The sequence below is a fragment of the Semicossyphus pulcher genome, unplaced genomic scaffold, assembly GCF_022749685.1.
Source record: "Semicossyphus pulcher isolate SPU_LCO1_2020_fin unplaced genomic scaffold, fSemPul1.0.p SCAF_26, whole genome shotgun sequence".
Classification (NCBI taxonomy): Eukaryota; Metazoa; Chordata; class Actinopteri; order Labriformes; family Labridae; genus Semicossyphus; species Semicossyphus pulcher.
The window spans coordinates 1,076,478-1,101,900 of NW_027211700.1; the positions used below are offsets into that span (position 1 = coordinate 1,076,478).

The following is a 25,423-nucleotide window of genomic DNA, read 5'->3' on the forward strand; positions in this document are numbered from 1 at the left end:
CAGTGTTTCTGTGGGAGACGGTGGATTACCCGGGCTCATTAAACCTGCAGGTAACTGCCTCCTTCCCAACTGTCTCTTTAGCTAAAGTGGTCTTTCATGTTTTATTCTTCAAATGCATCACCGTGCAGAGACATGATGAACCGTTTACAGAGAGAGACGCTGCAGAGTGGAGGCTCAAATGGCTTCAGAGTGATGTTTATATGAACGGCTTCAGCCCCTTATACTGTTTATCATTATTGTGCAGCTCCACGGTTCATGCTGAGGTTTCTCCACCATCACACAACAAGCTCCTGCAGAAGACACGTCTCTGTCTGACTTCTGTTGTCATGCTTCACTGTGATTGGCTCAGCTGTTTCAGAGCTATTAGACAAGCGATGTGACTGGCTGAAAGTGCAGTTATTAACATTCCTTTGATTAATATTCCTCTTCAGCGAGCCACTTTGACCTTTGCACTGCTGCTTATAGATAGGTGAGTCAGGACACGCCCACACACTCTGTGCACCAATCACAGACTGTCAGAGGTGGGCGAAGCCACCATGACGTCGCGTGTTGGTTTGTGGACTATCGTGTCAAAGCTGTGAATCTGGCATTTGGCCATTGCGATGTTTGTTTGTTTTATGGTGCCAGAAGTGACCATATTTGGACAAGAGGATGGAGTTGGAAATGCTACGTTATAAGCTAAGCTAGCCCTAGCAAGGTTAGCAAGGTGCATTCATAACAGTGATAAACTGGCATGCTAACTTTGGCTAGCAAAACCAGGCTTTATACAAAAAGTGCTTTGCCGAAAAGAAGAGACTAGACATGTTTCTGGTATCCTTGGAAGTGACCTGTCACTCACAGGTAGCCCCGCCCTAAACCCGCCCCTCTTCCTGGTCTGTGTGACTCTCAATGGGAGCATCAGTGACTACATGAACATCATGCTGTGTTGAAGAAGACTTGAAACGAGAGACTGAGACCATAAACTCATCAGGAACATGTTTACTGAGGGAATACATCAGGAGAGGAGGAGGAGCATGTTCTCATAGACTCCGCCCCCTGCTGGACATTAGAGAGAATGCAGGTTTAAGGCACTTCTGCTTCTACTTTGCATTTAATTTGCAATTAAAGTAGGGCCCATAATATGTTTTTAATAATGCTGCAACTTTTCTTGAGCCTTATCTTTTCTGGAGCCTGAAGTTTAATTGCCAATTTGGGTTTAAAAAAACAATTTGTGTGTATCAGATAAAAGTTGTAACGGGAAACACTTTTTACTGCCGCTTTTTTATCAACTGATATCTAAATGATTCCAGAAATGCACTCAGCAGAAAAAGCCTTTTTTAAGGGTTTGCTGGAGTAACATTAGACAGATGCTTTACCTGTCTGAGTGTTGAGCAGATTAACACCTGGTTTGTGAGTGAAGCCACTTCCTTGATGAATAATGATAATGATAAAGAAATAAATAAACTTCCTTCATGAATCAGGGTCAGGGTTGTCGAGGTACAAAGGCAGCGGGCTTTCCAATCTGGCAAACCACGTTTACTGCTTTGTTTCTGTTTTCACAGACTGATACTAAAAACAATATAAAGTCATGAATGGAAAACTACAGTCTCTGATAACGCTTAATAAGCTCATGATGAGTGAAACACAGAAAATCTACTTTAAGAGGACTTTTAAAGACGCTTAATCTGTAAAACGAAGAGAAGATGTTTTTCTGAACCTTTCAAAGTATACTGATAATAAAATAATGAAAATATATTAAATTCAATAAATGTGATAAAACTGATTTAATGGATAAAGTTGTTCAAACCGGCCTGTGGAAAAAAAAACATGAATATGAGAAAATAAAAGCTCTTCGATAAGATGTGACAGTTTAAAGTGAACTAGTGACTAAACATTTAAATGAACTTGACTTAATAAGATTAAGATAAAATAATAACATCGAAGAACAAGTACGACGGCACATTAGGGCCACTGTGGGACGAGAGGAGGAGGAGGACAGAAATATTCTGAGGAAAAACAAAAATTCTGAGATTAAAGTCACAAAAAAATGTGTGACACAAAAATGACACAATTGTGAGAAAATAACAAGCAGATTTATGAGATTATAAAGTCTTAAAGTTGTGAGAAACAAAAACTAGTAAAATTGTGTTCATGTTGTGCGCCTGTCTGCACACAAGAAGCAGACTGAGCGACCCTCTGCTGCAGAAACACACGCTGCTCTGCTCCCCATTTGCCCCAGGGGTTACATCACACAGGACAGTTACCCTACGACCTCATGACGGAGACGGAGAGGAAACAAACCTGCACTACAGACAGAACATACAACACTACTTTAAATCAGTGTTTCAGTCGTGTTGTTGTTTGGATGGAGGCTGAGACAACAAACAACCACCGCACGGTCGTGGCTGACGGCTAGATTAAGAGCGTTACGCGCTCAGGTGGTCCAGAGAGGATTCATGCACATTTATGACTTTATAATCTTTTTTTCTGGCAAATTTACGACTTTAATCTCTGAATATTTGAGTTCTTCCTCTGAATATTTCTCCTCTCCAGCTCCATTTGTTTTTTACAATGGCCCTAATACACCACCGTACTTCCTCTAAGGTGTTATCTTATGAAGTCAAGTTAATTGTGTTTAACTCAGAGTGTTTACTGCACAGCACAGGTTGGATGTTGGTTGTTTGATCACTGTTAGAGTGTGTTCTACATATTGCTGAATCCTGATTGGTGCACAGAAATGACATCATTTCCTGTAAAACAAGATGAAAAGAGACGTCGCAAACGTTTCAGCTGTTTTCCGGCTTTTAAACTGAATATATTAAATAAAGCAGATTGTTAAAGCTCAATCTGGTGAATAATAAAATAATCTGTTAAACTTGTTGTCTTTGAAGAACAAATTATTATCGTGAGGAAATAAAAGGCCTACAATTAGCTGTGTCTGTGCTGCTGCTGGGTGTAAAGTGGATTAGCGCCTGTTAGCTGAGCGCTGCATTAATAGTCTTATCTGTGATGCTCATTAAGGCTGCACAGATACTCGGCTCACACTGAGGCTGCAGACGGTCTGCACGCTTTAAAAATGGGAACATTTGTGCAATCTATTGCATCAATCACTTGGGAAAATGATGAAAGAAGTCCAGCGCACTTAATATGCAACAGTGGAGTTTATTTATAATTGATAAGTGCTGTACAGTGAGCTAATGTGAGCCGCTCGCTGCGTGATAGAAGCATTTCTTTTATAGCCGGAGGCAGAAAGTGACCTGGAAACGGTCCGTTTAGGACTCAATGTGTGACATCATAAATATCATGTTTCCTCTGAAGAGTTTGTGCAGGACGACGAGCTGCTGTTGCTTTCTGCTGCGCTGAGCGCTTCCTTTATATTAACGTCTCGTTTATCTCAAAGCCGCTTTGCCACATAAAGGAGGATTTTTTTCTTTTAACTAACTTACGTAAGCACGCGTGAAATTTAGTTTTACGGAAGAAAAAACGATCCGATTTTGATAAAAGAATACGAAGGAATGGATTTCCTGTATTTTTTTTTTGGCCTATATTGTCAAACAGATGCACAATGTTACTGAGGATGTGATCTGAAAGGATTAAAATGACATTTTTCATTTCACCTCGACTTTAAAGAAGAAGGGAAGTTACTCATAAGAAATATGGTTTCAAAGTAAAACAAACATTTGAAATGTAACAATCTCTGGACTCATCGGCTACATTCTGATGGTGACCAAGCCTTCATGTCTTCTTCTGTAGCCAGCTTGTATCCAAAAAAGTCTCATTGTTTACTCAGTGCAACTTTAGACACAAGAATGGAGTTCACTTTGAGAGTCCAGTGTGTAAACTGCACTCATATACAAATATCTGTTTATGAAGGTTATAATGAAGCTAAAGTGTTCTCAGAGAGCCGCTGGGTTCGCGGACAAACGGAAACAGAAACCAGGACACTCCTGATATTAAACTCCTGCAGCTACAGATTCTGCATGCAGATGTCTGTAGAGATGTGTTGGACAGGCAGCAATAATTAACACGTACTGACTCCATGCAATGTCTGCAGTGTGATACAGATATGAAATAAGTATGAGATTATTTAATGTATTTACAAAACTAATGAACTTATGTAACTTAGAAAGAAGTCAACTTTTCAAAACACTGGCTTTTCATTTCACCTGAACCACTGACGGCCACCTTTCGCTCCTCAAATTATGTCACATGACTTCAGCGTCCACAAATGACCCGTCAAGTGTCAGATCTTGAAGCTAAGACCAGAGATATTCTTGTTTTTTAACCTTGTGTTCACGTACACAACCGTCTGCGTCATGAGCGTCATTGTTCACATACGTGTGTTACTGGAGGATACCTCTAGAGGGCGCAGCAGAGAGCTCAGGCTGTATGCAGCTACTGTATGTGCGGGATGTAAACAACAGACCTGGAGACATTCGAGGAGGTTACTGTGATGTTTATTGAGGACTTGGTCTATCAGCTCGTCTTCAGAACTTTCTGCCATTGTTGTCCCTGCTGCTGTGTTGACCCTGTCACACCCCCTCTGCCTCTACGCTGCCCCTACTGCTCATGTGCAGACTGCATCTTGCGTAAATTTTTGAGGACGTGCACAGCCGACGCTCCAACAGACGCAGGGATCGTGGGGCAGCCATCATGCTCAGGCGAACGCTTAGTTTAAAGCAAGTATATCTCCGGTTTAAGAGAGCCACCGAGCGAGCTGCTGTGTTTCAACGTTTACTTGTAAAGCACTCACAGGACCAGCGTTACGCCGTGATTTACAGGGACAGTTAAAGCAACAATAAAACACACAGCAGCGAGGGACTTCTTAAAACAACGTGTAGGACCAGCATAACCATCTCGATTAATTCAAAGAGCTAATCGGGAGTCTAAAGTATGAAAAGTGAAGCTCTACCTGTGAGTGTGTCTCTGGCTGTGGTCCTGACAGTTCGACAGTTAGTGAGCAGAAAAAACAGGATTTTCATCATCAGTGGCCTCTGCTGACAGGCTCTGCGACGCCTCCGTCTATCTCTGCTCCCCCTCCGCTGTGACCCACTTCTCCTGCTCAAACAGATGTTCCCCCGACTCCATCATTTACCCACCTCCCTCTTAATTACTGCCGTTAATTAGCAGACACACACACACTCACACACACACACACACACACACATTCTTCTTATAGGAACACATGCAGACTATACGGTTTCTGGATCTCATGACAGGGATGGTGATATTACTGGAATACATTAAACACAGCTTGATGCATTGAAGAGGCAGCAGTTTATAGAGCTGTAATTATGGCTGACGTTAGCTTTGATGGAGGCGAGCGATTAGAGGTAAATAGTTCTTCTTCTCTGCTCAGTCTGGAGCTCTATCTGCAGAATAAAATCAACAAAGTGCAGAAGAAGAGAATCTATAACTCGGAGATACAACACTCAACATGATTTTGCATTACACTGAGTCTCCCCCTCATTTCTCCCGTCGTCTTCTTTGTGTCGCTTCGTTTGTTTTCTCCCTCGTCTCTCCGCACACACACTCCTCTTCACACACACGCACAGACACACACACACACACACACACATATCGACTTTGATCCATTAGTCAACACCATATCCCAGGGTTCCATCTGTCCCTGTTTTGCTCTCATCCTCCACGCCGTCCCCCAAAGTTGCCGGCTTATATTTAATGAGGGAGTGTCAGCTGAATTATTCAGCTGTCATTTGTTGCTTTTATAAAGTAAATGGATGTCAGAGAGGCTTTTCTCTTTACAGCACAGCGCTCACTGTGCTCTGTTCTCTGCTGCGCCGCCGCCGGAGATAAGAGTTTTTCATGAGGATTTAGTTATTCACTGTGTAAATATGTTACATGACGGAAGAAAGGAAGAGCAGCGTGCTTCAGAAGGCTTTTAGGTGCTGCAACACACCGAGGCAGGAACTGATTCTATTCTTAAATATATCCAAGTTCTCATCAGGAGTGTACGTTGCTCTGCCTATAGGAGGATTCATTTTGCATTAATGTCAGGTTTATTTTATTTAAGATGATTTTTTCGGCCTTTTATGCCTCATTTACAGAGAGGACAGTGAATAGTGTCGGAAAGCTAAGTGCACACCAAGCTAAGATCGTCAACGTGATCCATTGATTCCTTTTCTATACCGCTTATGCTGTTCAGGGGGGCTGGAGCCTATCCCAGCTGTCATTGGGTGTGAGGCGGGGTCACACCTGGACAGGTCATCTGTCAATCACAGGGCTGACACACAGAGACAGACAACCTTTCACACTCACATTCACACCTACGGGCGATTTAGAGTCACCAGTGAACCTAACGAGCATGTCAACTGTGGGAGGAAGCCGGAGTACCCGGAGGGAACCCACGCATGCACAGGGAGAACATGCAGACTAACACAGAAAGGCCCACTACGTCTGAACCGGGAATCGAACCATGAACCTTTTAGCTGTGAGGCGACAGCGCTAACCAATGCACTGAACAATGATCAATACATATAAAGAGCAACACGAACATCCAAACTAAAAAGATCTGATAATGTGAAAGAACATCTACTAAACATCATGTGTTAGCATGGTCAGTGTTAGCATGGTCAGTGCTAGCATCGTCTGTGTTAGCATGGTCAGTGTTAGCATGGTCAGTGCTAGCATCGTCTGTGTTAGCATCGTCTGTGTTAGCATGGTCAGTGCTAGAATCGTCTGTGTTAGCATCGTCTGTGTTAGCATGGTCAGTGCTAGAATCGTCTGTGTTAGCATCGTCTGTGTTAGCATGGTCAGTGTTGGCATGAGTGTTAGCATGCTCAGTGTTAGCATGCCGACGATGGCTCAGAGCGCTCCTTCACAGAGCAGCTGTCGCCTCTTTGTCGTGTTCTGCTCTTCTTCATGAAGAATTTGAAGCCTCTGAAAGTTTCATCTTCAGGACACAAAGGTCATCTTGGGCTCAAATTGAAGAGTTTAAACTCCGTGGCAAGTTTAACACTTGTTTGGATATTTATGCATCTGTAACATGTTGCCAGGCGCTGTCTCTCCTGGACTAATATTCTCAAAACAACCGCCAAACACTGTTTTTAGTTTTACTGCTTTTCTCCTTCAGTGCTGCTTTTGTAAGAGATCAAACTGATGGACAAAAGTGTGATGGACACTTTAAGAAGAAGAGTTCAGAGCTGTTTAGACACCAGCAAGCTCAGCTCAGCAGAGCAGCACACACACCCCCTGCTGCAGCTCTCAACAGATCCACTGTGCTAATGTGTCGTCTCATTTTCCTCTGATATCTCAAGTAGAGTTTCCTGCAGCCATAGATCCAGATATAAGAGTGCACTGTGATGCATTATGTTGTTAGTAATAAGTCCTCCTGCAGTCGTGGGTTCAGCCTGTGAGTATGTTTGTGAGGTACAGTTACACAGAGCTGGACTGGTGCCAGGCCAAATTGGATTACGTCTCCCAATGTTCCCTCGAGTGTTTTATTATCCCTGAGCTGAAGGCATAATGTGATTACTCTGTGATGCCCTTTGTTCAGCGCACTATTATCCTGATGCTGTGTCCATGAGTTCATTAACGGCACATTATGACTTGTTATACACAACGCGCTGCAGAGGCCGAGCTCCAGCACTGTGACTCACTCATGATGCGTTCAGGCTCCTACTGAACGTGGGCTGCAAGTAAAGTTTCGGTTGAAACGAGTGCACTGTAATTGAATGATGGACCGTATGAACAATATTATATAAGCGGTATTAAGTGGGTTTAAGTGACATCAGTCATCGATTCCTCCCTCATTGTTACATTTAAAGCCAAGAGGGAAACTTTTCCACAATGCTCGACTGCCCACCTTCAGAGAGACGAAAAGATGAGGACGAGTTCGTGTGAATATGGGGAAATTAGTTTGAACAAATAATCTTAATTTCATAGCTTCCTCCCCAAAAGAACCTCCCACAGCTGTTTAAAGTACGTGTGCAGTTGTAAAGAGCATCAAGGTGGGATGGGATTGTTTGCGTTAAAATCTTTAATCGTCCAGCGTCTGATTTGAATGTTCACATCATTTGAGCGTGTTGCTAACTCACTCGCATCCCGTCAGTGGATCCACATCAGCACATCCTCCCTCTGCAGCGTCTCTCCGGAGATCTGAGGATTCATCTCCCGGTGAGGCGAGACAGGAGGCGGTCGATATGATCTATGGAGGGCCACGTGGAGACCAGACGCCTCCTTCCCTTTAACGCCTGAATAAAGATATACCTGCTGCGATAAAAGCTGATAAAAGCCACATTTCTCAGCAGACGAGCTGTCAGCGAAGGAGACAGGCTGACAATTATGGGTCCTATCTGCAGTGTAATCACTGAGCCACACATTGTCCTCTCGGCTCCCTCCATATTTCTCTCTTTTATTTGTGCCCGAGTTTTATGCAAAGCAGACGCTACATGCAGATATCTGGTTGATGATAAAACGTTAATCACTCTCTGTACTACAGACCGTGTTTGAAGGTCAAGGTGACTCTCTGCAGGTCAGCACTGATTTTTCCTTTCATGTAAATTGAAGTGCAAACACGCCCCTGAACTGTGCAGGTAATAACCCTTTTCATCACAAACCATAAGTGCAAATAATTTCAGATCAAATTAATCTTGGCAGACTGTGCCCTGCAGCAGTTTAATAAAAGGAGCATTTTATTATCTGATGTGAATTTGGAGAAGCCTCTCTGCTGAACGCTGCACGCTGTGGCAACAATAATGGCTGCCACTCTGAAAGGATAAACTCTGCACGAAGCCTTTATGCCAATTTTGAAATTATCCAGAATAATGTGGGAGCTGCCGCTGAAAAGTGTGAGCGAGTTGGGTGCAATTTTGATGTGAATGGCCGTGACTGCAAATACATATTATGTAAATAGATGAATTTACATCTGATTTACATATGCATGGAGTGACAGGCAGAGAGAGGCTGTTTGTGGCCGGCTTCCTGCTCCACTCCTGCGCTTTGTAAACAGCTCCGCTCTCTGCTGTGGTCAGTCCTGGTTTCCTGCCCTTTGCTGTCTGTCACTGAATCACGTTTATGAATGTATTCGTCACGTCTGTTTAGAATTGTTTGTTGTTTTATTTGCACATGCCGACGATTTCCAAGGATTTACAAATGAACTGCCTTTGATGTTTGTGAGATGCATTTGCACGGAATCAGCAAAGTCTCTGTGTCTCTGGAGTACACCAACATTACTCCACAGATACAATGTGCAATTATTAATAGGCTACTACATGATACACCTACTGAGGTCTGAGTGCGTCCTGGGTTCAGTCCCAGGCTCAGTCCCAGGCTCAGCCCAGGTGCTGGCTGTGTAAAGAGCTGTGGCCACTAAAACAGTTCATACTTATTAACTGCTTGACTCACTTGATGTCGTGAACATCTTCAGCTTGCACAGGACGCTGGTGGTCAGGACCTCCTGTGCCCTGAAGGCTGGAGCTCCCAGAGTCTGGATCTTTCCCCGTGTTGTTTTATATGAAGCATTAACGCTCTGTTCTCTGCTTCTCGTCAGGTGATGAATGTGAATCTATCAGAGGGAGACAAAGTGATCTTTGAAGACGTGGGCCACGGGGAGAACAACATGCTGGCCAACGAGTCCATCCTGATGAGAGGGCTGGTCGTCCGGAGCCACAGCAATCAGATCTCCATCCGCTTCCACAGCCCGACGTCTCAGGCTGGCTCGGTGCTGCTCAGGTACCAAGGTAAGAGGATAACAGGTCAAAGGCCGCCTACATGCTGCTGAAGTAAACACAAGTATGGAACATTGTGTGTAAATAATCAATGTGGAATTTCAGCAGTTTAAGGGTTTCATTCTTTTATTTTACCCCATTTTACACAGAAACTTTGTCCTCATAGCAGCTGAGTAGGCCTAATCCTCCTACTGTAGTTTAGCACTGCAGGGTCTGTCAGTTTGTCGTCCTGTCAGGGCTCCTCTGATGGAGGAGACTTTTTTCCCAGCTGTCTGTCACAGTGAACTGTTGGAGCTGAACACTTCATAGTAAATGTTGAGAGCAATAACAGTGTTTGTGTCAGCTCAGTGTGTGCAGGCTTTGTGCAGGTCACCCCAACACGTCATGAGGCTGTTTGCAGGCCTACAGGTTCATGCAGCAAGAGAAGTAAACCTTCAGTCAAACAAATGCAGCTTTTGTACACTTCCAACAACATGTGTGAGTCTGGTTTGGCATCTGTCGTGTAGCTCTGGGGTAAACTTGGGGGCTCAGGCTGTGTTTACGCTGATTCGGCCTCACGTTTGGTGCTCAAGTCAACATGAAATAACTTCCTGCTCCGACCAAAGGGAAGTAGATTTCTCTCGACTTTATCTTACAGGAGTGCCTACAAAATATCACTCAACATTTACTTACGTCAAGTCTTTAAGTTTGAGTTCTTTCCTCTATTTTAAACTGAATTTGCTCACAACTTATATGATCCGATCTCCAATCTTTTCCCTGCAGTCGATTAAAAACCCGTGGTCATCACGCAGCAGCAGGAATTCTACGTCTACGAATCATCTACAGCCTCTGAGGGGCTGTGAGAGCTGTGAGGGTTCAATTACTATGAAAGATTAAACACAAAATACACAACAAATGAGTACGTACTAGAGCCAACCTTACAAGGCTTGTACTTCACAAGCAGCATTGGGACAATCTGCACAACAGTGCAAAATGTGATGATATGTGGCCGTAGTCGGACATCCTGGTGTTCCTGGCACGCTGCACTTGACATACAGGTATTTCTTTAAGTATGCTCTTTGGAACGCAGCCATGAACTCTTTCTGTCTGCTAGACGTTTTTACAGTTTTAAAACAGGAATATATGAGTTGTACTTGTGTGTGTATTCACATAGATTAAAACAATTCATCATTTTAAATTAGAATTAGTTTAATGAATATACTTAAATCCAATTTAAAGTCATTTAATATTAATGTATTTAGAAACACTTAATTTTGAACACAACATCGTTCATAGAATAATAACATTCAGCCATAATAACAACCAGCAAGAGGAAAGTCCCAAAGCCTGCAGTTCCTCTGGTGTCCACTTGGGGCTGATGACACACTGTTTTATAATTTTATTATATGTTAGCACTGATTAGCAGCTACCTGTGTCTGTGCTCACCATGCCTGGCTTGTTAGCTCGTTCAGCACTGGTTAGACATTGATTTATCTGTGGTGGCCCGTGCATGGGAGTCTTTGCATCTGTTGTCTTTTCCCTGCAAAGATGGCGGCCCTCAGTGGTTAGATGTTATTTTAAGTCACCAGGTAGTTGTTGTTCGCCTGCTGCTGAGCAGAGAGTCTGATGAATAAACAGCTCCGGTCAGCCACCACCACAACTATAACCTCATTCTGTGGAAACAGGATGATTAACAAGCTCCTTCACCAGCTAATGAATTAGCCACAGGCACAGACTGTCTGCTTAACGTGGTCACCTTTGGACATCCATGAAGAACACAAGCTAACACTGAAGTTTTCCTGACCGGCTTTCTGCTGCTTCTGGAGATGGAGACCTGTCTTGTATTCCAGCCGTGTGTTTGTTCTGGCTTGTTAACATAATGTGCTGTTGCTGTCAGACAGAAAATGACTTGTGCTATCAATCAGTCACATGATTAACTAATAAATTGTCTTTGTCACTGCTCTACACACCAATTACTTTCCCCCAACACTCGAGGAGACGGAGAGTTTATCCTGCAGCGTGATAATGACGGAGGAGTGAGCTGCAGCTGTCTGTTTCTTTGGAGTGAAAATCCATGACGGGTTTTAGTAAAAGTGTGATGGTGTTTTAATGAGGTCAGCTGTGGTCCTGCTGGTCAGATTCCTCACGTGATTCTTCTTGATGATCCCTGATTTCTGCTGGTGTCCACTGATCGTCCTCCAAAGCACAGATGGTTTGTTCAAACTTCTGCGCTGATAAAAAGTGGCATCAACATCATTACCTGCTGCTTAAAAGCAATCTGTGCTGTGTTTGCTCTCTCGCTTCTGACCACCACTGGCCGAGAGACAGAGAGAGAGAGACAGAGAGAGGGAGAGAGAGAGAGGGAGAGAGAGAGAGGGAGAGAGAGAGAGAGCGAGAGGTTTTTACTCACCCTGAGAGAAGACGTTTCAAAAGATTTTAAGAGTTATTTTATTGATTTTTTCTGCCTTCTTAAAATCAGTCTGTTAAAACTCACGTTACATGATGACGATGCAGTGAGACAAGGTGAACGAATCACTGCGCTTAACTGTCAAAGTCTAATGCGTCATTCTTTTTCATTCATCGTCTTTAAACACCGTTACAATGTTAGCAGACGCTTTTGCCCAAAGCGACGTACATCAGAGAGTTAATACGACACAAACAACGATCGAGACAGGAGGGGGCGGAGTCAGGAAGAGCCAACAAACAGCTTCAGGTGCGATCGGACAACAACAACAACAACAACATCCTCCTCGTCACTGACATATTCAATAGCATCAATGTCATTAAAGTCAGAGGTGTTCATAAAGAGCTGGGTCTTTAGCTTCTTCTTAAAGGTGAAAGGGACTCTGCAGACCGAATGGAGTTTGGTAGCTCGTTCCACCACCGGGGGGCGACAGAGGAGAAGAGCCTAGTTAGAGACTTAGGGCCCTGTTGTGATGGGAGCACCAGGCGCCTTTCATTGGCAGAGCGTAGAGGGCGTTCAGGTCGGATGGAGACGTTTGTGTTGCTGTTTTGTAAGCGAGCGACAGGGTTTGGATTTGATGAGAGCGGCAACTGGGAGCCAGTGGAGGGATACGAGCAGGGGAGGGATACGAGCAGGGGAGGGATACGAGCAGTGGAGGGATACGAGCAGGGGAGGGATACGAGCAGTGGAGGGATACGAGCAGGGGAGTGAAGTGTTGGTTGAAGGCCAGTCGCGCTGCTTTAATCCACATCATGTTTTGTTTAGTCTTTTCTTCCTGCTTGAATACTAGTTTGTCCAGCTCTTTAGTTTTATCCTTTGTTTCTTTTCTTTAGACGTATATACATATATATATGTATATATATATATATATAAAGGTATATAATGGTAGGTAACAATAGGTAACTTGTATAATAGAGTGTGAATAGACAGTTTGCTGCATGAACTTTTTAGTGAAACAGAAAACATTGTCAAATCAACAGACTGAGATGAGTCATTAGAAAGTCGAAGGCTGTCTCTAATAATAAACTCGCTCCAGGTGAGGTAAATAAATCCTCAACACTTGATAGCAGCAGAGAGGGGCCAACCCAGGCCCCTTCTTTAATCAAAAGACAGCACAGATAAATGTGTGGACGTGATGTTGAATCAGTGGAAGGTACAAAGTGTGTTTCTGCCCTCCGTCAGTGTTTCTGTGTCCGTCTGAACGAGTGTGTTTAAAGGAGGAGATTGATTTTAAAAGTGAGAATCAGGACCAAACAAGTCAATCTTCCCACCCTCAATACTAATACCTCTCTCACACACACACACACACACACACACACACACACACACACACACACACTGCCTTATTAAATTCTGTCCTCTCCTCTGAGACAATCTTTTCTTTCCTCAGCCCTGCTAGAAGCTGGATCAGCAAGAAAACCCCAGACTGTGGAACACACACACACACACACACACACACACACACACACACTCACACTCACACACACACACACACACACTCACACACACACACTCACACTCACACACACACACACACACACACACACACACACACACACACACACTCACACTCACACTCACACACACACACACACACACACACACACACACTCACACACACACACACACACACACACTCACACTCACACACACACACACACACACACACACACACACTCACAATCACACTCACACACACACACACACACACACACACTCACACTCACACACACACACACACACTCACACTCACACACACACACACACACACACACACACACACACACACTCACACACACACACACACACACACACACACACACACACCAGAAGCTGAAGGGCCCAAATAACTATAACTACTGTTGAATTGATGGAGACGTACAGTCGTGCAGGATTGTGCTTGCAGGTACTCGTTAAGTTTCAACAACTTCAGGAAGTTGTGACGGTGAAGAACCTTCAACAATACGACCATATAAGGTGAAGCTGAAGCAGACTGCACGCAAGGATGTTTCACCTTAGCATCCACAGCTGCTGTCCATCTTATCGAGGGCCGTCCGTTATGTTCTCTTGTTGGCTGTTGGCCTGATCGCTTTCCACAAACAGACGATGAACCAAACTAATTAGGTAAAACTACCTTTAATTATCATTTTAACTGCAGGGACTGTAATTTAGGGCCCTACGGTGTTGTTAACAACACTGCTGTGTTACCTCCTGAGAAAACGTGTTAGATTACTTTTGCGTTACCAAAAATTAACCCCCCTTTGCGACTCGTTCCACATGTGTGTTGTATCATCAGGACGGCGTGCAGCCTGCTGCACGTCTACCTCTGAATGTATCGACTCTACCGTCTCTGCGTCGCCTCGGTTACGGCCCATAATCTGTAACTCTGCAGCCTGATAACAGGACTGACAGACACAGTATAACCTTTACAGCTCTATATGATGCTAACAGTCTGACGGTGAACTGGGCAGAGGCATACAGTATTAGGCGCAGCTGTTTCCATGACAACAATACAACACAGGCTCTTAGTCCCACCAGTGTTGTGGAGCTGTGTTTAGCTGCAGATGCTTCGAGCACTTCTCCTCCAGACACAGCTTACATTTCACCGTCATGTTGTTCTCGTCCCTTTCACCCAAACATTCAGAATAATGTGAATATTTCCACAAAGTAAACGTTGTCCTCTCTGACAGCTCGCTAGCTGAGTTAGCTAGCTACACATGCGCACTGACACAGCTGTGTTTACCTTCTGCTGGTGCGCAGCTACCAGATTACTTTGTAACTCCAACACTGGCGACCTGTTGTAGCAAGTCGCCGAGTAAGTTGGACAACAAGCTCATTTTATCGCCTCCAATTTTTCTTGCTTTCCTTTTAGCGAACGTTAACCTTTAGCTAAATGACTGACATGGTTTTATATGCAACCACCTACATAACAGTAAAACATATGTTCAGACTTAGATGAATTTGAACAATTCACATTAACACTCATCGTAGCTGATATGCTGAAAAATTTACTTTGGCAAGCAAAAAAATAAGTATTGATGTTTAGCTTCGTGACTTTATAACCAAGTGAAAAAATCTGCACACAGGAGAGGGGCCGAGTCGTGCCGAGTCGTGCCCACTCTCCTCTACAAGTTAAAGCTTTTCCACCTTCAGCCAAACTTTCCACAGATTAACACGACAGAAGCTCCATTTTCTGCTCCACCGTTCACCTCCCTGCAGCAGCTCTCCTCCCTCTCCGTCCTTTTGTCTGAGACAGTGAAAGAAAAGGCTGCTGATCAATACGTTCAGTGTTTCTGGATTGCAGTGGCTCGAGCAGTGAAGGAGCGCGTGTGTTCGCAGAGATAGGATTCATCACATTGAGTTCTGTTGCCTCTCATTGTTCGGCTGCAGAGAAAGGAGGGAGCAGAATGACGGACAAGCAGGCCGTGTGTGTGCGCCTGTGTTCATGGCTGAACATGCTCTGAACATGCTCACATCAGTTTGCAGCGTGTCTCTTCTGACATGCATTCAGTGTCCTGCTGGAAATACTAACCACATCCTCAATATCCTGACTTATCAGGAAGCTTCTCTGCAGCCGACACAAAGGCAGGCTGCATATTAAACCTCGGTGTGTGAGTCAGTGTGTGAGCTCACGCACAATATGTGACCCAGGGAGGAAGTTTTACACCGTTTACATGCAAAAGACAAATGTCCTGTCAGAAGGTGACACACTCATCTGTAGATCAGTGTTTCTATAGAATTATAAGAAGCTAAATTGTTGTCAGATGATCATTTCCATTGATTGATTTTGACCAACCTTTTTGCTCTCTCACTCTTGTACACAACTAACAACTCTGTTTTCAGCTAATTCCATATTTTATGTAGAATCTGTGCGCAACCGGATTTTAGTACAGGAAGTGTTCCGATTTGTAGTACATTTGTAGTCCGAGTAGTATTGACCAATCATCAGCAGGCTTCGATGTATGCAGGAAAAACATGTGGAGAGATCTTTCTAATCAGACATCTGCTTACAAGTTAAGCTAGCAATCTGCTCTCGATAAAACATTTCAACTAGAGACAAATCTGCTTGATGCTCAGCGTTTAGATTTCCTGACTTCCCTGAATGCTTCATAAATGATGGCTCCGCCCTCCGTCTCATGTTAAAGTAGTGTTCTTCTCCTCTTGAGGACAGACCTGACAAAGCTTCATGTTGTTCCTGATCTGCATCATGATGTTGTTCTTTCAGCAAACTGAAGAGCCGTTAATTAAAGTCGATCACAAGAAAATCTGTTTCTGTTTGGGCTTCATCCCGCTGCAGTAAGCCAGAGTGCAGCCTCTGTGTAACTTCCTGTTTACAGTGAGACTGAGACTCAGCACAGACAGATGAACGGGCGCTCCTCCGGGGGATGGGACGAACCCAGAGATGACAGCGTTTATTTAGCAGACACATCTGGAGGGAGAATTTACCTTTGATCTGAACACACGGTCGCTTCTCGAGCTGCTGACTGGACTGTAAACAATGCAGCGCGCGGAGGAGGACGTCTGGGCTGGAAGTCGTTTATCGCTAACCGCTGGCTACACCAGAATGCCCAACATATTCACCGTCGCTCCCAGAGGCTAAATTGCCCTCAGATGGTAGCCGACGGGTTCTGAGATTGTGAAGGACATTTGTGCCTATTCATGTTGAAAGAGCAACGTCCTTCATCATTCGCTCAGTCGGTGACTTTAGTGTGTAAAATAGCTGTGGATTGACGATTTTATCACCCTACACAGTGGTTATGATGAATAATTTTTCTGAAATACTTAAACTGATAATCTCAAAGATCTCAGGTTCGTTCTATTTGGCAGCACCTTTGGTGATAAAAAGCAATTATGGGTGCAAATTCCTGAGATATCCAGACGTCCCCGGCTGGCTTTCCTTTTCAGACTGTTTGCTTCATCTGAGCGTCGAGTTTGTTTCTTCTTCTTTGGATTTTCACTTCTTGTTGAAGTTGTATCTGTAGTCATCCATCTTTTCTTTGTTTGTTCAGCCATAGTAGATTACTGTTTACTCGCAACACTTGCAGAGAGCGGAAAAGCAGCCGCTTAGCTCCGCCTACCCTCTCTGGCAGACCAACCACTGCTGGCTGATGGAGAACGCGTCACTAACTGGGCGCCGCCACAGACACCCAGCCCATAATAATACTATATACTGCAAATGCAAAGGCGTTCATCAGTGGGCCGCAGGCTCAGTCACCAGTGTGTTACCTCATTCGGTGATGGATAGAGACTTTTTACAGACAGACATTTATTTACATGAACATCTTTCAGATTATTACTTTAAGGGTTATAGTTCACACATCCAGTAGACACAGAGCAGCATGAGAACACACATCATCATTTGACCCAGACGAACAGATGTTTGAATTCAACGATCCACAGAGCTGTGGAGCCCTCCATGTCTATACGACAGACCATAATGTCCTTAAAGTGAGTCTGCCAATATCTCCTTTTAACACCCTGATTACGATATAATAGAATTGATGTAGATGAAAAAAATTAAGCTCATAGCCTGACAGAAGAGACTCGGTGGTAATCCTGGGTTGTTGCATCAGGAGTGCTGCTGGGATATGGAGTTCATTGCTGAGCTGCAGATGGCTCAGCTCATTCTGCTCCTTAGATAATTATAAACCATTGACATGCTGACAAATCAATTTCAGATGGGCATGTGTCTCCTGTTCTTTTGCTTATGATGAAGATGTAATTGCACCAGGATTTCTCCCATAATTAATTAAGGGGGGGGTAATTGATTTTTTTCCTGCACTCATTTAGTGCAATATCACAAATGAGCATGAATAACAGCACACATGAAGAGCGGCTTTACGAGTCTTTGAAGAATATAAAGATACAGGATGAAGTCTCGGGACAAATCACAGGGACGCGTGTTGTACTAACTTTAACCTCACAGAACAGGAAGTCGCCTGTTTACCGCTGCCTTCATGTGATCGCTCTTATAACCCGACAGTCACATAACAACTCATACCACCTAACTGATCGAGCGATAGATCAGCAGCTCCCCTGTGAGCTCAAATCAGTGTTTTTCTGAATGGAGTCTGGTGTGTGTGCAGAGAGCGATGTAACGTCTGTGTGTGGTTAAAACAATCATCTTCCTCTGTAACAAAAAGGTCTATCTCTGTAGGGATCCTTTCTGTCATGTGGTCACACACTTAGAATAACAATCTGAGCCTGTCAGTGGAAACAACAAGAACTTTGAGTGGACGACCTTTGACTTTTCGTATGTAAAAAATAAGGATTTCCTGCCTAAGCTTGAACATATTATACTTACATATCACTTCTTACTTTGCATGCCAGCAGTGGTTGTAGCAGCAGTGTCATGAAGTCAGGCTTTGAAATGGAAATCTTGTTAATCTTTAATTAATTAGTGAGGAGCAGTGAGACAAGAGGTGACAGCAGGCATGAAGCTCCGGTTATTTATAGTCTCTTTGTTTGAGCACCTGCGCTGCTAAAGGAATCGTGTGTCATTTACAGAAACTGGAAAGAATCTGAATCTGAAATTTAGCACAATCATAGATATTTGGATTTTCATTGTAATAAGTGTGTCACAGTTTAAATGGTTCACTTCACAGCTCCGACTCTGCATGCTGCATTTTTCAGGTATCATCTGATTATTTTGGATGATTTTCACACCTTTTTCTTTTTTTTGTCTCATTATCCTCAATTTTCACTCAGACAAGTCATCATGGCCCCACAGTTATGACAAATCTCTCAGGAGCAGGAAGCATTTCCTTTTTCTTTTCCTTTTTTTTTTTTAAACCATCACATATACGTTGCATGTTGGTGTCCTGTTCTTTGATTTTACACCTTACGCCCTTTGAGTCCTAAAAACTTCATCTCTGTCCTCCAGCAGTCCGGAGTCGTCTGCACAGTAAACCCTCCCTCATGACGGAGGTTGTGACATTGTGTGAAATTGAATTTCATCACTGAAGGATATTTCCCACCCACAGTGTCCTGTCCTGCACCCGCCTGTCACGCCAGCTTATTCTCAACGAGCTGTGATGAGCGAGGCGTAAATGAATCCTCTCTGTCAGCTTCTTTATTGATGTCCAGGCGCGCAGGAAGATGTATCTATTTTTCATCAGTCCATGTAAAATGCAAGACTTCTAATAGACCATTTGTCTCTGTTAGCAAAAGGAAATTTCATGGTGCTATAAATATAGAACATCTGCAGGGCTGTCAGGACAGCAGACAGTAAACTGAAGTGTACAACGTGATTTAAAAGACTCGGCCTGCAAAACTGGGCCGATGTCTCAAATACGACTTTTACTGTCACTGTGAGTTATGAAAGAAAAACAGACACATATAGACATGAACATATAGATTCCTCAGTGTAGCCTGGCTAAATGATTCCTTGACCATATCTGTAAAAAACAAGTAAACAAGTGCAAACGATTTCCATGAACAGAAGGCTAATTCAGAAACGATGCTAATCCAAAAACAGACAGCTAAAGTAACCGCTGCTAAGTGTAGCTTCTGTTAGCTACAGATCTGGGTTAGCCGTGCAGCTAGCTGTGCTATTCTCTGACTCTGCCTGGTGTCAGGGCCTTGCAGCACGTTAGCACTCCTCGGCCACCGTACAGCTAGCAACAGACGATAGCAGATGGGTCCAGGCTTAGCATGAGCGATGTTGCAGCGTTGCCCCCCCCCCCCGCATAATAAACCCAAAGTGCCTGAAAAAAAAAAGCTTGCAAGGAAGTGGCCTGTCACTAAGTCTTTTACTGACACATGCAGGATGTAGCACTATATTGCTCATCTATCCGGTTGCTATGGTGATGTTACTTTGCAATGGGGCAGGAACAGAAGCTTTTGGCTGCAGCCCGGTGATTTGTATCGTCTGCAGGGATTGTAACGTTAGCTTGGTTAGCATTACAAGCTAGGAAGCTGCTAAGGAGGCATTTCCTGTGTCCAAATAACTTCCTCTATTTGTTTGAGCCAAGACTAAAAATGTGTCATTATATTAAACATGTTTTATTTTATTGAATCATCTAGACGAGAAATCTCGTTTGAGATAACCGGAGCGTTTTTCAGCAGAACTCATGATTCTGTTCCAACGTTAAAAAATTGTCTGCGACGTTGAAATGGCTCAGAAGTCGTTTAGTTCAGAGCGAGGCATTAATAAGGACCACTGTGATCAATACGTGTATAATGTATCCAATGGAAATGTGAAAACAATGAGAGAGGGGTCGCTTGAGTGATGATCCTCCAGAGAATAATCAGCTGAATCTGCTAAATGCGGCTTTAAATGGGTTCATATGGACTTTTAACTCATTATTTATCAGCACAGCCACATTCAGCCTCCCTCACAGAGCTCCAACGGGCCGCTGTGTGCAGACTGAAGCTCTAAACCCGACTGTACACTACCTGCTCAGCAGCAAATAACAGCGTCACGAATTCAAGCAGAACAAAAGCTGTGAAAAATAACACAATACAGTTCGTGCACGGCCGCTCTCTGTCCTCTGTGCTTCTCAACATCATGTAAAGTGACTTTTTAACAGCGTTTAATTTGCTGCAGTGTTCCCTCTCCTGCTGTGTTGAAGTGGCTCTCGTTGTGATATAGTTATTAATGAAATGTTTCTAATAAGAGAGGCCAAAACGGTCTAATCTCCCTCCCTCCCGTCTCTCTCTCAGACACAATTTCCTCTCTATCAGCAGCTATAAATTAGTTTCAGCAGCCATTTGTATGAATTTCATTTCCACTGCTGCATCCAGTGTTTCACAGACATACAGGAGAATGACTGAGCTGCAGTAACCAGGAGGACATTCATTTCCAGCAGCACTGCTTCACTTTTCCCCGCACAGAAACAAAGTAAATATGGACGACATCTTTTTCATCTGTCGGTGTCTAAAAGAGCAAAACATCTTCAGCCATGCACGCTGACCAGAGGGTTCCTTTAGAGTCTGGCCCACATGAAAAAGAGCCACACATGTCGACAGACACCGACAGACTGAACAGCTTTGTTCCTGTAGTGTGGAGAGCATCGATCTGACCCAAACAGCACACCACACACTAGAGTAAACAAACATGGCGGACGACGGGCAGGAAGAATTGGTGATGATAGTTTTTAAAGAAAAAAGAACAAAGTGTGGATGAAGTGGTGGAGACGGCGTGAACACAGGCTGGACTTCATGTTACTTCCTGCTGCACGTTTGCTTTTGTCGCCATGGCTGCGGTTGTTGTGCTTCCTGCTTCAGTCAGCTCGCTTCCTGATTGGTTATCGTTTGGTTCCACGTGACGATCCACAGAGAGTGTGCTCGGCTGTCCTCGGGGTTCCCCCCACACAACAGGATGTTCTTTCGCCTCAACGTACTCCGAAAGTTTCATGCAGCTTCCTCCTTGTAGAAACTTTTCCTCGTGGTGACACAAAAGAGGTCAGAGAATATCCACAGCAAAGTTTCTGAGATGTGATGGACCAAACAAATATATTATATATATTTAAATATATAAAATGCTATGTAATGCTCGAGGACAGACCTGCATGTCACAAGAAGCATAAAGAGCTGTTCTTTGGACATCATGACATCACTCTGCTCGGAGCCTTTGTTTGCTTCTTGCTCTGTTTTCAGCTGCATTTCTGCAATCTGCTCTTTATGTCTGACTATCGAGCAACATCAAACTGGCTTTGTCCCTGCAGTTCTCCAAACCGCCACTAGGTTACTAGTACCCACTGCATCACAGGAGTGGACAGCGCGTGTAGCTGCGTTAGCATCAGCTGCTGGTGCTTCAGCTCATGGATTCCTTCATGGCCCCTGTCATTACAGCCCCCGTATGTCCTCTCACCGCCCCGCGGAGCAGCTGGCCATCAGAGGACGGGAGCTCTGGCTGCTCCTGGGTGATTTACCTCTGGGTGGGGGGTCCATTACTCCGTCCCATGTTAGGCTAATTGAAAGAGAAACGGCAGGGTGATCTTGCTATAACAACATGTCCACCTCCCGCAGCCACAGGCCCCCACCGCGCTGAGACGCTGCTGCAATAAAGCAGAAATAAAATGGATTGCAGGGGTGGAGGGTGGGGGGTGTACAGTGTGTTAGAAGCCCCTCTCTTTGGCTCATTGACTCTCTGGGAGTGGGGGAATAAAGAAGAGAGCTGTGTTTTCACTGCAACATAGATTAGAGAGCGCAGTCTGCCAGCAATTTGTTTCTTCCCTCGTTCTTTGCTTTTCGGCTCGGCCTGATTCCTGCATCATCTGTGCTCCTCTGCGTTATGTATGATCTCCGTGTGGGTGCTTCTGCGCCTTCATCCTCTCTTTCCTGCTGGCTATTTATCATAGTTGATGGCCTCTTGAGGATGAGGAGGAGAGGGGTGCAGCCCCAGTGGAGTCGTCTGTAGTTCTTCTCCGTCTTTCTCTTTGTTTTTCTCTCCGTTCTCTCTGTCAGGACTCAGACGGCGCTCCCTCTGGATCACACTGAAATTAGGACAATGCAGAAAGTGTCTGGAACACGGTAAAAACAGCACATGAGGAGAACATTTTGTGTCTCAAAACCACATCTGATACAACAGCCGCTCCTCCTTGGATACATCGAGTTTCTCTGTCATTATTAATACGAATATTTTGATATCAGATGTCAAACAGAGACTTTATGTCACAGTAGAAACACAGATTAAAATAGATTGTGAACAACACGCCACACTTCACTGTAAAGATCTGCTAATTCACTATGTTATTAATGTTATTAAACCTTTATTTGAACAGGAAGTCACTCGAGACTGAACTTCTTTTTCCAAACAAAACCTGACCAATAAAAGCCAACAGAGAACACGGACATTATGCACAACAGGAAGGGGACAGATCCAACATAGATCATTAAAACGTTCTGCAAATGATCCCAAATCAAAGGGTTACCGTAGAAGAAGCCACCTGGAAGATCGGCCTTGTGCACAAAACTGTTGAAAGTTGTCTACGTCGATTCGGTGAAGGCCGGCCTATCGATTCAGAGCGTACAAGGATGAGTCATCGAGCCAGAGTTGGTTATAAATTGAAGTGAACTGTGGTGCACAGACTGTAAAGGTTGGAGGGAGCAAGAGGCAGCATGCATGTAGACGACATCATAGTTTGGAGGACTCTAAAGGAAGCCTGCACATCTGCAATGTGTTCCTTCAAGACAGCTTGTCGTCCAACCAAACCTCTGAATACTTTCTGTGTATGTCGACTAGTTTTTAATTTACTCCTCATTTAGATTCAAGAGGTTTTCGTTCATAGCCGGGGGTCGAGACAAGCCCCAGAGGTCAGAGAAGAGTTAACTTGAGTCAATGTCACGACACTGAAAGATGTAGAAAAGTGACCAGAAGTTCACGTACGGCTTGGCTCAAAGAAAGCGCAGCTAAGTATACCACTGTGTCGTCTGCATAGAGGAGCATTCAGCATTGTGAGACTGCAGTTTTGGTGATTTGGAAAATGTTTGAGGGTCTTTTTACCCAATGATAAGGTCAAGTTTAAGTTTATGGCATGTGTCATTAGGTGATGGGTTAGTTGCTTAAGTTTTCCCTGACTAAAGTAAAACATTTCTATGGGGTTAAAAACGTGCACACCAGAATTTGTACGGTTTGTTTTTTACCACTGTGGTAAAATGCCCTCCTCACACAACATCATGTAGCTCGTACAGTTAGAAAAAGTCTAGTTTCTTTAGCTCGCAGACTCTGAGGCGCAGAGATCCCTTGGCCCTGGAAACAGAGCTGCTCGATGCTGCTCGATGCTTTAATCTGTGCAGGGTTTGTCAGCTCCTCGCAGTAATGCGAGGCCAATGGTCAGCAGAAATAAATTCTCTGAGGGAGCAAATGAGATTAGAGATGAAGTTTGATCCGAGCCGAGCCATTCCACATCAAAGCCGTTTCACAATGCGACCGTGAAGTAAATAAATTCAATTTACATCCGCGAGCTACAGGGGACCATTAAACATCTCAAATGATTGCTCTTCCCCTGTGATCTGCACTGTGGCCACGAGGCCTGATTAGATACAGTCGAGGCCAGCGTGCAGAGAGCTGGCTGATGGCCAGTGTGGGCTCTGTTAGTGCAGCAGCGGAGGAAGCAGTAATACATCCTGCTGAAGCACGAGCACTGATAACTCCGCTGGGTTCACAACTCCAGCCGCACTTGAATTTCTAATGTAGAAAATCTGCAACACAAGTCAAAAAGAGATGAAGAAGAGTCAGTGTGCTGATCATTATTTATATTAAATCAAATCTAATGACTTCATCAGGCTGCAGAATGACACATTTCTTAATGATCGTCTTAACGGCACATTTTCAATTACAACTTTTTAATTGCTGTTGCACCAAACAGAGCGACGAACTCATCAGAGGTTCAGATTTTCATTTACCTACATGTAATGTAATTCAGCCTTAAATATGTTATATATATATTATACTATTTGGTTTTGAGGAAGAGTATGAGCAGTCAATTCAACACTGACATATTATTCCCAAAGATTGTCTATAACAAAGATGACACACTACAAGCCACGCTGTTGGTATGACACCTTTGTCACACTTTTGTCTCCTTCCATCCATCCATACTGCTTATCCTGTTCAGGGTCTTGATGGGGGGGCTGGAGCCTATGCCAGCTGTCATTGGGTGAGAGGCGGGGCTATACCTGGAAGGTCACCTGTCAATCACAGGGCTGACACACAGAGACAGACAACCTTTCACGCTCACATTCACGCCTTAATTTAGAGGCGATTCAGAGTCACCAGTGAAGCTAACGAGCATGTGTTTGGACTGTGGGAGGAAGAAGGAGTACCCGGAAGGAACCCACGCATGCACGGGGAGAACATGCAGACTCCACACAGAAAGGCCCACTACGCCTGAACCGGGATTCAAACCTTCTAGCTGTGAGGGGACAGCGCTAACCACTGCTCCACCATGCCGCCCTATTCCAAGAACAGATAATCACAGTAATAGACTTTTAAGCAAAGACAGTTTTAGGTTTCACTTTCATGCTTTCTATTTATCTCGTTTTCACAAATGTCCAGAGATCGTCTTGTACATGAAAATGTTCTTACTGGTGTTAAAGATGCTCATGTAGTGCATCACAGTCTGCACACGCTCACCTCTCAAATCTGACTGAATTCACTGTTTCAGAAACTGAATTTAACACTGACGCCTCGATATGACCTTTAGAAACAGGCCAGAAGATAACTCTGTCTATATTTAATTCTTTTCTCCCCTGATGGACTCCCACCGTCCGGACCTCTCTGCACAGACTCTGCTCTCTCTTTATAATGTAGCTGTTGCACACTTGTTGTCAAACAGTTGTATATTTACACATCCTGCAGACACAC

The 25,423-nt window shown here is 44.1% G+C and overlaps 1 protein-coding gene across 1 annotated transcript in view; it reads left to right on the plus strand.

Moving 5' to 3' along the window:
• The window catches only part of sez6b (seizure related 6 homolog b), a 154,326-nt gene that overhangs the window by 86,885 nt on the left and 42,018 nt on the right, over positions 1 to 25,423 (plus strand). Inside the window, 1 exon segment of the mRNA XM_069676462.1 lies at positions 9,491 to 9,680. Coding sequence (XP_069532563.1) covers positions 9,491 to 9,680 — 190 coding nt within the window.